Here is a 14940-nt window from a genome sequence, read left to right as displayed (position 1 = left end):
TGTTTATTTACACAAAGTTGTTCTGTTGCATGAGGGATAAATAACAGCTACATTTGGGTCAGTTTTGTCTTACGTTAACATTGTGTAATGGAAATAAGTGTTATTTTACGTATCTAGTTCTAGTTTAAACCTCCACAAACATCTTCTGGTAATCTGTGGGATTTATATAAAATGCATTGTACATAATTCTCAAGTTGATATGTGTGCTTGAAGCTTATTCGAATTCATCACATTTGAGATAGTATGTTTTTAGGAAGCCATGTCCGGATTCCTTATTATTTGCCCAAAAACATTCAAGAAAGTTGTACTGAATACACAGAGTAAACATATACAGCATGTGTATCTTCGCTGACAATGCCTCTGGCCATATTCTTCTATTATTTATGACAATGTCAAACAGGATTTTACACATTGAAACACTGTTTTGGTTTTATCCTCCTGAGACCTGGCGTCCTCATATGTGGACAACACGTTTTTGGCTTGTCTAGGCCACAGTGCAAATTATTAGATGAAGAATAACAGCATACAAGAAGAAACAATGTAAATATATTATATATATTCATTTTTAACAGTTTAGAATGTTTAGAATATTTTATTTTAATTTCTTTTGTTTTTCTTCCTGCTCCTGTCAGCAGCTCTTCACATGAGACACATTGTTCCAAGAGGCACTATTGTTGTTTCTCATTTTCTTTTTACATTCAGGACAAATGTTGCTGTGTTCAGGGTCTTAATAAATAGTTTTGCAAATCATTATTCAAATGTTTTATCAAAATGAGTAAAATGTCCACATATGAGGACATTTGATTTACATAATTTTTTCTCAGAAACTACATAACGTAAAAAGATAATTATTTGTATTTACACTCGTCAGGTCCCAGTCAGCCCAAATAACAAAGAGAAATTAATAAAGCATGTCATGCAAGAGCCCGGGTCTCAGGAGGCTATTGGACCAAAAATGAGCCAGATAGGAATGTGACAGTGTCAGATTTTATCGGTACAGTTCACAAGAAAACATTACAATTTTACCATTATTGATACCATGACCAGTCAAATCCTTTATTCACTTTCATTCATATTGTTCACATTTTGATTCACACTCATGTCACACTTTTGAACCTGTAATCATTCCAAGTACCCCCTGGTAAGTTTTGTCCCCATACCCCTGGTTGGGAAACGCTTTAATTAGGGCTGGGTATTGCCAAGTACTTCTAATATGTATCCAGGGTCACAAAACAATATGTATTTTGCATATCCCTAAAAAATGGAATTGATGGAATTGACTGTGGCCTGCATGTGACCAGCTGTTATATTTTCTGAATGGTCTGTCCTCAGTATGCTGATCTCGTTCACCAAGCAGAGAGGTGTTCCTGACTGGTGGGGCTACGCTCTGGCTTTCCTCATGTTTTTCACTGCAATCCTCCAGACTCTCATACTGCACCAGCACTTCCAGTATTGCTTTGTGACAGGCATGAATGTACGCACAGCCATCATTGGAGCTATTTACAGGAAGGTACTTCTCACTACTATTACTACTTATACGCACAGGTGTGTTAAGTGGTTTGTTGGCATGAAATGAAAGATAATCTGTGGGTTACAGGTGTTGACCATAATAATACTCCCCTACACTTGCAATGCGCTTTACAGGCTTATAAAAGCGCTTCACTGTAGCAATTATTTATTCACTTCACATGGTGGTAAACTACTATTGTAACCGCAGCTGTGCACTTACCTCACTCATACTAGGCAATGTGAGTTAAGTGTCTTGCCTAAGGACTCAAAGACAGAGCTTGGACTGAGCGGGAATCAAACCTCTGACCTTCAGGTTGGTGGACACACGCCTTAAGCACTGAGCCACTGTTGGTTGAATAAAATGTGTAAATAGATTTAACCATGAACTCTGAACTAAACTGCATATGGCAGGTTAGACTACTCATTTCAATAAAATCTAATCATCAAAACTATATTTTAGATTTTGCGTAAACAATAAAATAACACATAAAAAACTTTATTTCATATATAATTTTACTTCCTGGTTGGACATGGGCATCAGATGTGACATATGTAGAGGTTTGTTAATAGCAACTATACTTTCCACAAGTGACAAAGCTTATCTAATTTACACTATAGAGCTCAATATTAAAATGGAGATTTAAAGATGCTAAATACTAAACTCTATACTCTAAACTGACAGTTATGTTTTTGACTTTGGTCCTGAACTTGGTTGTTATTATTGCATCTGATGTTACGTGCTGTGTCGTCTGTCCGCAGTCCCTGGCCATAACCAACGCAGCCAAGCGCTCGTCCACTGTGGGGGAAGTGGTCAACCTGATGTCAGTGGATGCCCAGAGGTTCATGGACCTGACCACGTTCCTCAACATGGTGTGGTCGGCCCCTCTGCAGATCATGCTGGCTCTCTATTTTCTTTGGCAGGTAAACATGTTCTACTATCATAAAGAGCTACTGTTTTCTTCTCATACTGACCAAAGTGTGTGTACTGGCTTAAGACATGCTCAAGGCATAGCATCGCACTCACTTAGTGGAACTGTATGTAGCCTGTGCTCTTAAAAAAGGTGCTACAGTCACAACTGAACCTATGTTGCCAGTGCCTTAATCTGCAGATAGAGGACACAAGTTTTTCTCACTGCCAATTCAGATCAAAGAGAGTCCTTTTAGGTTTAAACCAACTGGATGTGAGCATTGAAACTGCTATACCGTGAAACATTTCCCGCAAAGCAATAACAGTTGCATGGAGACAAGCAGGTGGTAGACCTAACACCTGAAAAGTTACATAGTGCACCTTTAAATTAGGGATGCAATGTTATCCTAATCTCTCTGGACAATATTTTCACGATAGGTAGTTCACAGTGTCATATTTATTGTGATATTTTGTGGAGGCTAACAAAATGGGGAATGTGCTACTTTTTCCTTTTAAAATGTTTTGACGAGCCTTTGGTTCTGTCACAATCCAAAGAATTTAAATTTAAATAAAAGTTATTTCCTCATATAGTCTGTATTGAAACAGAGCAAAGGACCATGGTCTCTGTAGTTCCTTCTGTTTTTTTAACTGCATCATAACATTTAATTTAAGCAAAGAGACTTGTAATATTATATAGTGTCACAGCCAACAATATTATTGTGAGACTTTTGACGGTAAAATGTCACGATATTTCGGTTATTGCTACATCCCCACTTAAAATAGTAATTTATGTAAAAATTGTATGGTATGTTGAATCCAGTTTTATACATAAGATGTGGTTCTTGTTTTGCAGTACCTGGGTGCGTCTGTGCTGGCTGGAGTGGCAGTTATGATCCTCCTTATCCCACTAAATGCTTTCATTGCCATGAAGACCAGAGCCTACCAGGTATTCACCACCCACATTCTCCTAATCCCAATCCCAAATCCAAGTTTTTTGGTATAGCATATTTTATAAACAAGACAGTTTTCAAAGTCCTGCATATAGCAATGTCTAAAGTCGTCAGAGTGAAAGGTTCTGGCCCAGGAAAGACTGCTTCCTGCACTACTCAAACAGGATTGGATGACATCTAAAACTTCTTCAGCCATGTTTTTTGATGAGAGAACAACATTATAACAAAAAGTCAATTTTGCATAATACCCCGTACTCTTTAAAAACACAAATTCTTAAAATCAATTCTAAAATTAACAGGAAGCCAGTGCAAAGAAGCAAGCATTGGCGTTATGTGATCATTATGTAATCCACCACAAAGCAGATCACTTACCGTCTCCGTTTGCAGGTGGAGCAGATGCGGTACAAAGATGAGCGCATTAAACTGATGAACGAGATCCTGAATGGGATTAAGGTTCTGAAACTGTACGCCTGGGAGAAGTCCTTCATAGAGAAAATCTTAGCCATTCGACAGAAGGAGCTCAACGTGCTGCGTAGGACCGCCTACCTGGGAGCGCTGTCCACCATGGCATGGACCAGCGCCCCTTTCCTGGTAATCTTTGTTTTTACTTTGTAGGGAAATGTGTCCACTGCTTTTAAATTACTCTAATTTCTGATCTAAGATATAATGCTGTTTCCTCATCTTGGATAAGGTAAGTGAGGAATAACCTTAGACAACTGCAAACCACTTAAAATGAACTAGCTCTGCTTTACACATCTTTAATACAGTAAAAAAAAAAAATCAGGTACAGCACCATTAAGAGGAAGTGTGAGAGCCGTTGAAAAAACATGATGAATCAGATGTGACAGTTACAGATGTAGTCTGGCACCAGGCCAAGTAAAGGACTGTTTGAAGATCTGCCATAAAAGTCTGCTGGGCGTTGTACAGTAGCAGAGCGTACAGTAGAACACGACAAACTATACTACTACTACTAATACTTTAAAACATACTTAGTTTTCTATCTGTAGCTCTCCACTGCTCCTCCTTTTAATTTGATTCTATACATGGATCCTGTCAAATAAGGGATTGCCTCCCTCATTTGTGAAAAATTTTAACTATTAAGTACAGCATGAAGTTTTCTGCTGTGATTCTTACATTGTTCTGTTTTTGACATGTCAGCTATTTTCTGTCTTAAGTGGAATCTGAAACCTTATATTGGCAATAAGTAGACACAATATTAAAGTATAGCTATTGTGGCATAAAAGCTATACCTATTGTGCTTTTCTCTGCTATATAGTTACAATCCATGACACCCGTAGATCATTGTTGTAATTTGGACATTTTAAATTAGTAAAGTCCATTGATTTCCGGGTCTGAAAATAATGGAGGGAGCCACTGTCGCTGTAAACGTCATCACAACAAAGCCATATTTTTTCCTTTGTGGCAAAATGGCTTCACAACACTGCAGAACCCAATGTGTATCACTGATTTAAAAAACTGGAGAAATGGGCGCGTACTGGTGGCGGTGAAAACAGGGGTAGAAGGTGCAATATAGTATAAAGATTATTCAACCTTGTATGAATCACTCTAAATACAACTTCAGAGGGTAAATGAAAAGTGAAAACATTTCTAAGGGAAAAGCTCTAACGTCTCCTTTAATAAAAATTCCCTGCAGCTAGTGAAGTAAATGCAACACTTTAGTCTCCATAGCGTTGGTAGCTAGACATGTAGAAGTCTCACTGCTGTTTTGAAATAAGTTACCATATAGTAGACTGCATCGAAATATCATGGCAACATCCAACAGCCCATAACTCAAAACAGTGTCCAACTTTAGTTATTAACATTACTGAGCCATAGAAGGGGTTGATTTATGCATCACTTAATGGCACTGGACCTTATCTTAATTGTGAAAAACTGAACTAGTTTATTCTAAATGGTCTCCAGTGGTCCAGAGTTATTCCTCACTTACTTATGTATCCTGAGCATCCTAATTGTTCACCTCAACAACTAGCAGGCATACACACATTCCCTGATTATCGGACTATTGCATTTCTAGAATTTTGAAGAAAATTGTAAAAATCAAGCAGTAAACCATAATGTCTAGACCACATGTGTCAAACTCAAGGCCCGGGGGCCAAATGCAGTCCGGCACATCATTTTATGTGGCCCGCGAGAAGGTAAATTGAAAGGCATGACTATCATTTTAAAATAAGTCTGTGCTGCTTTAATGTGTGCATCGACCATAAACTAATGAGATTTTTCCATTTTCCAACAAGTGGAACTGAGAAATATTTGCAAATGATCCCAAAATGTTCAGGAAAATTGTCGGCAGTTTCAGGAAAGGTGAAGGTGAATGCGAGTGTGTGTTAGTTCAAGGAGAAAAACCTGTGTATTTTTTTTTGTGTGTTATGAGGCGCGGTCGGTTGTGAAAGTGAACTATCTATGTCGGCATTTTGACACCAAACACGGAGCTAAGTACGAACACATTAGTCTTCAAGAAAAACAAGAAATTATCCAATAATTAAAAGGCTGTTTTTGAAGCTGAAGGTCTGAGTTTATCAGGGGATATGCAGTTACAGACAGGTAATATTTGCAACTTGACTAAGCAATAAATACAGAGAGTTATTTAACAAGTTAAAAAGTAGTTACATTTATTTTACATAACACATTTAGTGACATTTATACTGCCTCACAGTCACATCTGGCCCTTGATGGCGGCCATTTTGCTCATGTGGCCCCCAGTGAAAATGAGTTTGACGCCCCTGGTCTAGACAATTAAGTGGTATTGAAAATTTGAGTTGAATCATTGAATTTTAGGCAAGGCGATTAAATCTCCACAGATACAACCAAGTGTTTGACCCCCCTCAAGAAATGTTACATAGTTTTCCTTTAAGAATTTTAGAGATTAAGGGACATAAAAAATGCACTTACAACTCAATCAATTCTCATTATACCATAGACTGTCTGGACGTCGCCGAGCCGACACATTCCAGACAGGAAGTGAGCATGGGCACGCTTTGGGCTCCATCGACTCCAAATCACTTTCTATTGAAAAACTGTAGCCCTTCTCTCTGTAACTGCTGCTGTCAGGCTTGTCATTTTGGTCTTAAATTGTTCATATTAACCCGCTTTCTTGGGGTTTTTATTTCACTATTTTGTCTGTAAATCAAGATATGAACATTAATAGTAGATAAATCAGGCGGATATTTCTTTTGGTCCTCCCGTTAGCGTTAGCAACAGGTTTTTTTTGACAGTGTTGCCAAGCACCAGCCCCCTGCTAAACCAGCAGTGCAGGTGGGAAGGGGCGTTACCTTCAACAGCCTCGCATTGGATTGGCTCTTTGGTTGCTATGATACTCACGGTCAGAATTCCAAATATAGAACTGAAGCCGAAAGCTATAGGAAATGTCACACTAATGTAAAAAGTAAAGTGAGTTCTTTACACAGTCTATGGTTTATACATTTAATTTATTATAATTAATACATCCAAACTATAAAATTAAATATTATGGCTTGTATAAATCTAGCCAGACTGGCCAGTAAGTGATCAGTGAGTAATAAAGTGCTTATATGCCTGAATTGCGATTAGAACGAGTTAGGAGAAGGTTAGAAGGAGTATACAGCAGATAAAATATTTCTATATTTCTTCTTCTCTTATATAACTGTCTTATATCTAACACTTTACTTTCTATCTCATTGCTTCTTCCAACTCACACCATCTCTGCTAATTAAACACCTATTCAAAAGCATATAATACAGGCTCATCTAATCTACTGAATCACCACTTTACCTTCAAAGTTCTTTCATCCCTAAATATCAGCCGGTTTTGTGTGCACAGGTTGCCTTGACGACGTTCGCCGTTTACGTGACGGTGGATGAGAGCCACGTATTGGACGCGGAGAGAGCCTTTGTGTCCCTGTCTCTCTTTAATATTCTCCGGTTTCCTCTCAACATGCTTCCCCAAGTCCTCAGCAGCATGGTGCAGGTAGGCTACCATTAAAGTCATTAAGATAAGATACAAGACTTATGATGTGTTAATCTGACTGGGGAGATATTCATAGCAGGTAATAAAGTGCAGGTAATAGGTTTTTAAATTAAATAACTTAACAACCTACCATTTTTGTTATTTATACTGACAAAGAAGATGTTGAACTTTGCAATTACTGAGCCTATCCACATGAAACTAAAACTGGCACGGAGATATTGGCCATAAACCAAGACAACAAATCTGCAATCAGTTCTGACCTGTCCTCCAGCTCCATTTTAGGCTGTAGGGATTAGTCAGATAAAGATAAAGAATAAAAATATATCTACAACAAAGTAAACACTGTTTTATGGGAAAATCTGGTCCTTATGTGGTAATCCTTCAAAATTAGATTAACTGCATAATGCCAAGAAATGGGTAAATTTAAGTTAAAGAGGAGGTATTAAACTTTATTGGGGTGTTAACTACAAACACATAACATTGATGATTTTGATGTTACCTTTTATAGTTTATAAAATGCTACGTTTGGCAAAAACAAGGGGTAAAATGTTTCACTTTTCGCCAAAAACGTCCTCCCCCTTCAGAACGCTATCACAACACAATCAGCGTCAGTGTGCATTTTGTTAATGAGTCTACTGCACATTGCATTAGGTTTGTGAAGTTGTATTATAATGTTTTGTATCATGTTTTTGTGAAATTATGGAAAATAGCCCTGTGGATGTGTGGCTTGTGGCTGAGTCTTACAAAGGCTTGTACTGCTAACCATATAAAACCACTTTAAGCATGTTTTTGAGCAGTATTTTAGTATTTTAGTCCAACTCATAATCTTGAAATTGCTTTATAAATATACTACATGTGCCGGATGTAATTTAATGTATGTTTGTGGCATTGAAAACATAGAATCAGTGGACTAAATTGTCATGTTTTAGCGTGAATAGTGTCTAGACCATGGTTAATGTCTTGAGACCATATTGTTGACTCAGCGCCAATTGTTGATTTTTTTGTTTGCTTTGGCAGGCCAGCGTTTCACTGAAGAGGATCCAAAGTTTCCTGAGTCACGACGAGCTGGATCCAGAATCTGTGGACAAAAAAGGCTCCGGTCCAGGTACAAAAGAATTCTGCACAATAGACTTTTCAGAGCTTTTAACCATGGTATATGTTATAGTTTCCCTTCTCATTTACCCGCTCAGTTATAGTTTCCCTTCTCATTTACCCACTCAAAGTTGAATTTGGAGTAATTTGTGCACATTTCAGTGATATTTAATTAATTGCTTATTTTCAAGACGCCCTACTGCCCATCAACTCTCATTTTCACCTCCACTAGTATACGCCCACTGCTCTGTTCTTACTTCATTCTCCGATTTTATTTTCTTAATCTGTGATACTCATAGGATTCGGCAGCGTCACTTAATCATTGTGATACAAAGGGGAAAAAATCAGCTTTCTAGTGTGATCTTCAGCTATCCATTGGAAGAGCATGCTGCACTTTGTTGTGATCATGAAGACAACTCTTATTTTACTTAAAAAAAGGGGGAGTGTTTTAGTCTGGAGAGCAAAGTGTGCTGTTTTCAGTGAATAAAGCGTTTTCAAAACAATAAAAGGTAACACGGTGATCTAACTATATTATGTGTTAGCAGTTAATACCCCATAAAAGTAAAATACCCCCTCTTAAGCTTTGAATTACGAATAATACTTTACAATCAAACAGTTCATACAATTACTCTTTCTTGAGTAGTAGTTTTTATTTTTTTCCTTTTCTTGAGTCATTTCTTTGACTTGTATTTTGTACTTAAGTAAAAGTAATGCTCAAAATAATATTACGCGAGTACAAGTATTCGCTACTCTACCTCTGGCAGTAACTAGCATTCATTTAGGTAGATTGCCCTTTCACCCGCTGACTTCCTGGAGAATCCCGTCTTACTCATAGTGTAAAAATGTGAGGACACGTAAGCCCTTGGTGTTCAAAAGTTATTCTCTCTCCACAGAGTTTGCTGCTACAGTCCTCAATGGAAAATTCACATGGGACAAACAGGACTCACCAGTTCTGCACAAGTACGTCTTACTCACGCTTACTTATACTATTCAAGTCTATATGTTGTCATCTCTTTTTTGTAAGTCAACCTATTCTCTGACAGACATGTTGTTCCATCATTGCTGTGTGCTATTAAAGGGCCTATATTACACTATTTTCTGGTCTATGTTGTAATGTTTCCTCATCAAAAACACACCTGGAGTCGTGCTTTGTTTCATTCACATGTTTAACACACAAAACCTGCATATATAGTTTGAGTTCTTCTCTCAAACTGAAAACACCCTGTTCCACCTTGTGATGTCATGTGGTAATAGAAGAAGTGCTCCTCTGTGTTTTTAAACTCCATCGACCTTCACTAGACTCATTTAGATCATTTCAGCTCTGTAATTATCAATCTGTACTAAACAAAAGGTAAAAAGGTAGTTGTTAAATTTTAGACTAATTGTAAACGTTTACTTAAACATGTGTAAATGAAACAAAACACAACCCCATGTATGTTTTTTAAGAAGGCAGCATTATAACAAGCTCACAAGAGTCAATGTTGCATAATGTAGTACCTTTAAGACTTACATGTATTGTAGTCTATGAAATTATTCCTGTTTTACTGCTATTGCAAAAAAAGTTTTACAGAAACACAAAGGTGTACTATGTAACATTTTTGTTAAAGGTCTGTCACCTGCTCATTCCTATTAAGATGTTACTGCTTTACCTGGAAAGTTTTACAGAAAAGCTTTTGTGTATTCAACTCCAGGTGTTTTCCAAGCAGTAACATCCATAAGAACAAGCAGACAGCAATTAGCAACCAAAATATTGCAGCGTGAACAAAAACATTATGTAAAATGTATTTATAAGGGACTACATGAAAGACCTTAGACCTACTATCTCCTACTTGTTTGTTGAACTTTGACAGTGGAACTTTAAATACAAGAGCTCATGATTGTCTACATCTAAAGACGCTAGAACTGAAAATGGGAATAAAGGCTTTCGGTTCTGGTGTTTCCCACAAAAGGAATACATTTCAAGGACATGCAAAACTGGATATGTGGCCGAGTGGGCTTAAAATATAAAAAAAGGAACAACGGCACCAGTTTTTAGCTAAAAACAGACTAGGAACTTCCTAATTCCCAACAGTTCAAACGTCAAACAAATCTGTCCAGTTGGTTTATATAAAATGCTGATGTGGCCAGACAGTATAGTCCAAAAAAACAGTGCTTATTTGGTCCAGGGCAGGGAAGAGAAACTCTGCCCACTGCTGTAATCAACGCTGAGCTGTGGCTTCACTTCTTCTCCGTGCTTCGTCCTCGCTCTGCTCCTCCAGATGGCTTCAGTAAAAGACAAGCTCACAGCAGTCAAGTGGTGTTTCGACACGTACACACAACAGGCAGCAGAGACAGATGAATCCTGCCAAAGCACAAAAAGCGATACTTACCCACCTGCCGTATTCAGCGTCGTGCTTTGGCTTCACATGGACAGATTGCTGCTCCTGCTCCCATGCGTACACCTTCCACAAACCCCCCGTGTTTATCCACTATCATCCTTTTAATTTCCCCTTCCTATAAAGTGACTGGTGCCAATTGGCTTGTACCACCTGTCTGTAAATTCATTGGCTAAAAAATGCGTACAAATCACTACAAGGTGTGTCGTGCATAGTCATCCTTTGATACTGGTGCCACTAATGCATTTTAATAATCTGGTGATGGACATTTATAGTCACAATTAACCTGTTTTTAATTAAATGACCTATGCAGTTATTTGTTTTGTTTGTAATGTGCTGTATTTTAACAGGGCTCTCATGAAACTCTCATTGGTCTCTCCCAATATAAATAGATATATTTAAAAAGATAAATTAAATGAATGAAAAATATTTAATAGCTATTTAATAGGTAGCTAAAATGAATATTGTTAGAATGCAGATTTTTGTTGTAATATGGTGAGTTATTGTGTCTAGTCACAAATTCAAGTGATCAGGTTCAACATTTGCGAATTTACCTTTTGTATATTTCATGACAAAGTACAACGTAATTAATAGGATTTGAAAACCAGCTATTTCTATTTTCATTCTAAACAAACCAGACACTTTTGTTCTGTGTTAACCCTTTGAATATGTGGTGGTGTTGCTTTATGTTGCAGCATTAACATGATGGTGCCTCAGGGTTCTCTGCTGGCCGTGGTGGGTCATGTGGGCTGTGGGAAGTCCTCGCTCATCTCGGCTTTGCTCGGGGAGATGGAGAAGCTGGAGGGAGAGGTGTCTGTGCGGGTAAGAATATGCATTTACAAAGAACTCATAGAATTCAAGACTGTTGTCAACCAAAGCACATATGGAGTAATGTCTAATGGAGTGAAGATTAGGGCTGAGCAAAATGAAAGCTCTATATTTCATAGTTTTTGAAGATTTTTTTTTTACTCCAGTCTTGAAAAACTTGAAAGCGTGTTTAAATTCTTATCTAAGATACAGTACCTCTAAAGGTGTAATGTGTAATTTGTTTTTTGGTGGAAGATACACCACCATAAATCTCCATGGAAATGTTATAGTATGTTATAGTTGCTTGGCATGTTCTCCAGTATGGCATTAAACACTATACTGCATAAAACCAAAACACTGATTCCCCATGTTTAGTCCTAAATCCGGGCACCAGCCAGAGGCCGGAACTAAATCAGGACTATATCAGGACTATATCAGGACTAAACTATGTCTATAGAAGGACTAGTGCAGAAGGCCGCTTCCTGAGGTCCCCAGATGCGAGATGGTTCATCTGGCACTAACATGTCAGAGATGGTGCTGGTGGAGACCATGGACAGACTTGTTCACAAGCGGAGCTGATTTAAAGTCTATTCTCTGAGGCACAGGAGCCAGTGCAGAGACCTGAGAACAGGATCTATGTGCTTGTAATTCCTGTTTCTAGTCAGGACCCAAGGAGCAGAGTTCTCATGTACTGAAGCTGTCTTATAAAGAACAGGCTGTTACAGTAGTCTAACCTATTGGAGAAAATCACATGGATAAATCTTTCCAAGTCTGGTTCAGACTGTATGTCTTTGATTTTGTCACTGTTTTTAGACGATAAAGGCTCTACTGATGTTACTTACTCTCTGTGAGCGGAAGTGGCCTAACATGTGTTTCCTGTGCAGGGGTCCGTGGCCTATGTCCCACAGCAGGCCTGGATACAGAACGCCACCCTGAGGGATAATATCCTGTTTGGGAGGCCCTTCCAAGAGCCCAAGTACCGCTGTGTGCTGGAGGCCTGCGCACTCACCCCTGACCTGGAAGTACTGCCAGGAGGAGACATGACTGAGATAGGAGAGAAGGTACAAATATGCACTTTTATTACACAGACAGCATCTAGAAACACAATATTAACATGATAATAAACATTGTAATCATCATAACTATAATTTTAAAGTCATATATTTTGACATAAGCGTTTGTCCTTGTACAGAATTGTTAAGCATGATGTAGTTTGAATGAGGCAGAGGCTCTAAGTTGGTGGTTAGCTGGAGATGCAATGCAGAGAAGACTGATAATGCTAAAATAATCAAAAATAGTTTGGGCACACTTTAAAACACAGATTGATGGAACTGACATTTTCAGCAAAGAAAAGAACTTGCAGTGAATAGTACAAACACATTCTTCATAGCTTCATATCAATGCTAGAGATAGGACAGTAAGCAACAATATTGCTAATTGTTATAGATGTTATTACACCACCAGACTGCAGAACAAAAGCTAATATTTATTATGTTTAGTTTTTCTCACTTATTGCAGTACAATTCTATACAAGCTGTGGAACTGCTGCATTATAAGAAATTATCAAAGTTGTTTTGTTTTGTTTTTTAAGTAAATGATGCGTATAGCCATTAGTTATATATTTCCATAACATTTGTATACATTTGTATACATTTCCTGATAATTCCAATTACCATTACTTTGGTCATGATCATTGTGACACATCATTGAGATTTTGCTTGTGTCACAATGATATCATCAACATTACCCGGGGGTGTGAACTGTAAACACTGCTCTGACTGAAACTCTTTTACTCAAGTTATCTGAGCTTTGTTTTAACGCAATCTGACCATAACAAACTGACTTAGCTGGAACTACAACAGGTGAACTGATTTGTGCTGTTAAACAAGTCCCTAGGGCCAATATTATGCATTAAAAAAATCCATTGAAACAAAAAACTCGAAGTTAAGAAAGTGGGACTAAAAGAAGGACTGATGCCATAATTGCTGTTGTGTTTCTTATATATTTAAATGTAATAAATGCTTGTTGTGTGCAGGGCATTAACCTGTCAGGGGGGCAGAGGCAGAGGGTGAGCCTGGCACGGGCCCTGTACAGTGATGCGGACGTGTACTTGCTGGATGACCCTCTGTCTGCGGTGGACGCTCATGTGGCCAAACACATCTTTGACCACCTCATTGGACCAGAGGGGGTGCTCAAGGGCAAGGTCAATATATATATATATATATATATTTTTTTTTTTTAAACCGACTTTGTACCTGACATGGGTACTCAAAACGAAGTACTCTTACTTGTTTTGGAAAAAGTAGCATCAGTGCATCACTACTAATTTTTTAGCAGAGGAAATGAATCAATACCACACCTGGTTTATGTTGTATACTTAATGATACATAATTAGACCAAAATATGCCACCGTATGCAAAAAATGGATGCAAATAGCTGTATACACACGCTGTTTGACATATTTACTTTAGTGCTCAAACAAATGTATGCAAAACACTTTCACTGTTTGAACCTTCACTTGAATGTTCAACCAAGGGCTTGTAGTACGGTTATGGCCAAAACACAGTCATACACATCAGAAGTCCGAGTGGAGGTTGTAAGGAGCTGGAAAAACGTGAAAGTGTAACGTAGATGTGATAAGAACTCAGTGAACCTGTCTGTTTAAGTCACTATAATTACCCTGTTGTTTAAAATGCCCTTAGCTACTGCCACTGTCTGCAGATCTATACAGTTACACCCTGGGAGGAGACAAAGAGGCTGGATACTATTGTATGTATCATGGGACCATATTAAAGGGCCTACATTACTGTCAGATTTATGTTATAATCTTGTTTCCTCGAAAAACATACCTGGAGTTGTGTTTTGTTTCATTTCCACGTTTAACACGCAAACCCTGCATATTTAACACTCTGTTCCACCTTTTGATGTCATGTCGTAACACAGGAAGCGCTCCACTGTGTTTTTAAACTCCATACATCTTCACTAGAAACATATGGATAACTGCACCCTTGGAACTTGAAAACTACCACTTCATGACATCACAAGGTGGAACAGAGCATTTTGAGCTTTGGAGATATAGACAGACTAATAATAAAGTGTCACTCAAACTTGTGTGAATGAAACAAAATGGCACAGGTTTGTTTTTGATGAGGTAACAACATTTTAACATGGCTAAAAGCTCACATGGGTCAGGTTTACGTAATATAGGACCTTTAAAGGTGAACTATGTAACTTTTCTGGACTTCAACTTAGCAGTCTTCATGTAGAGAAGCTGATTACGCCACTACCATAGAACAATGTGTAGAGGTGACGGCACTCACTGAAGAATGTATGGTTT

The 14940-nt window shown here is 38.1% G+C and overlaps 1 protein-coding gene across 4 annotated transcripts in view; it reads left to right on the top strand.

The window, feature by feature from the left end:
* abcc3 (ATP-binding cassette, sub-family C (CFTR/MRP), member 3) overlaps positions 1-14940 on the top strand; it is a 67150-nt gene that overhangs the window by 31617 nt on the left and 20593 nt on the right. For all 4 annotated transcript variants that reach the window (XM_033984236.2, XM_033984234.2, XM_033984237.2 and 1 more), the window contains exons 9-18: positions 1333-1510; positions 2269-2430; positions 3270-3362; positions 3754-3957; positions 7183-7329; positions 8347-8434; positions 9315-9381; positions 11492-11618; positions 12488-12664; positions 13639-13806. In XM_033984236.2, coding sequence (XP_033840127.1) covers positions 1333-1510; positions 2269-2430; positions 3270-3362; positions 3754-3957; positions 7183-7329; positions 8347-8434; positions 9315-9381; positions 11492-11618; positions 12488-12664; positions 13639-13806 — 1411 coding nt within the window. The remainder of the gene's footprint in view (positions 1-1332; positions 1511-2268; positions 2431-3269; positions 3363-3753; positions 3958-7182; positions 7330-8346; positions 8435-9314; positions 9382-11491; positions 11619-12487; positions 12665-13638; positions 13807-14940) is intronic.

The sequence above is a fragment of the Periophthalmus magnuspinnatus genome, chromosome 19, assembly GCF_009829125.3.
Source record: "Periophthalmus magnuspinnatus isolate fPerMag1 chromosome 19, fPerMag1.2.pri, whole genome shotgun sequence".
Lineage (NCBI taxonomy): Eukaryota > Metazoa > Chordata > Actinopteri > Gobiiformes > Gobiidae > Periophthalmus > Periophthalmus magnuspinnatus.
The sequence above is the reverse complement of the archived record's forward strand: the minus strand, read 5'-3'. Positions and strand labels throughout refer to the sequence as shown.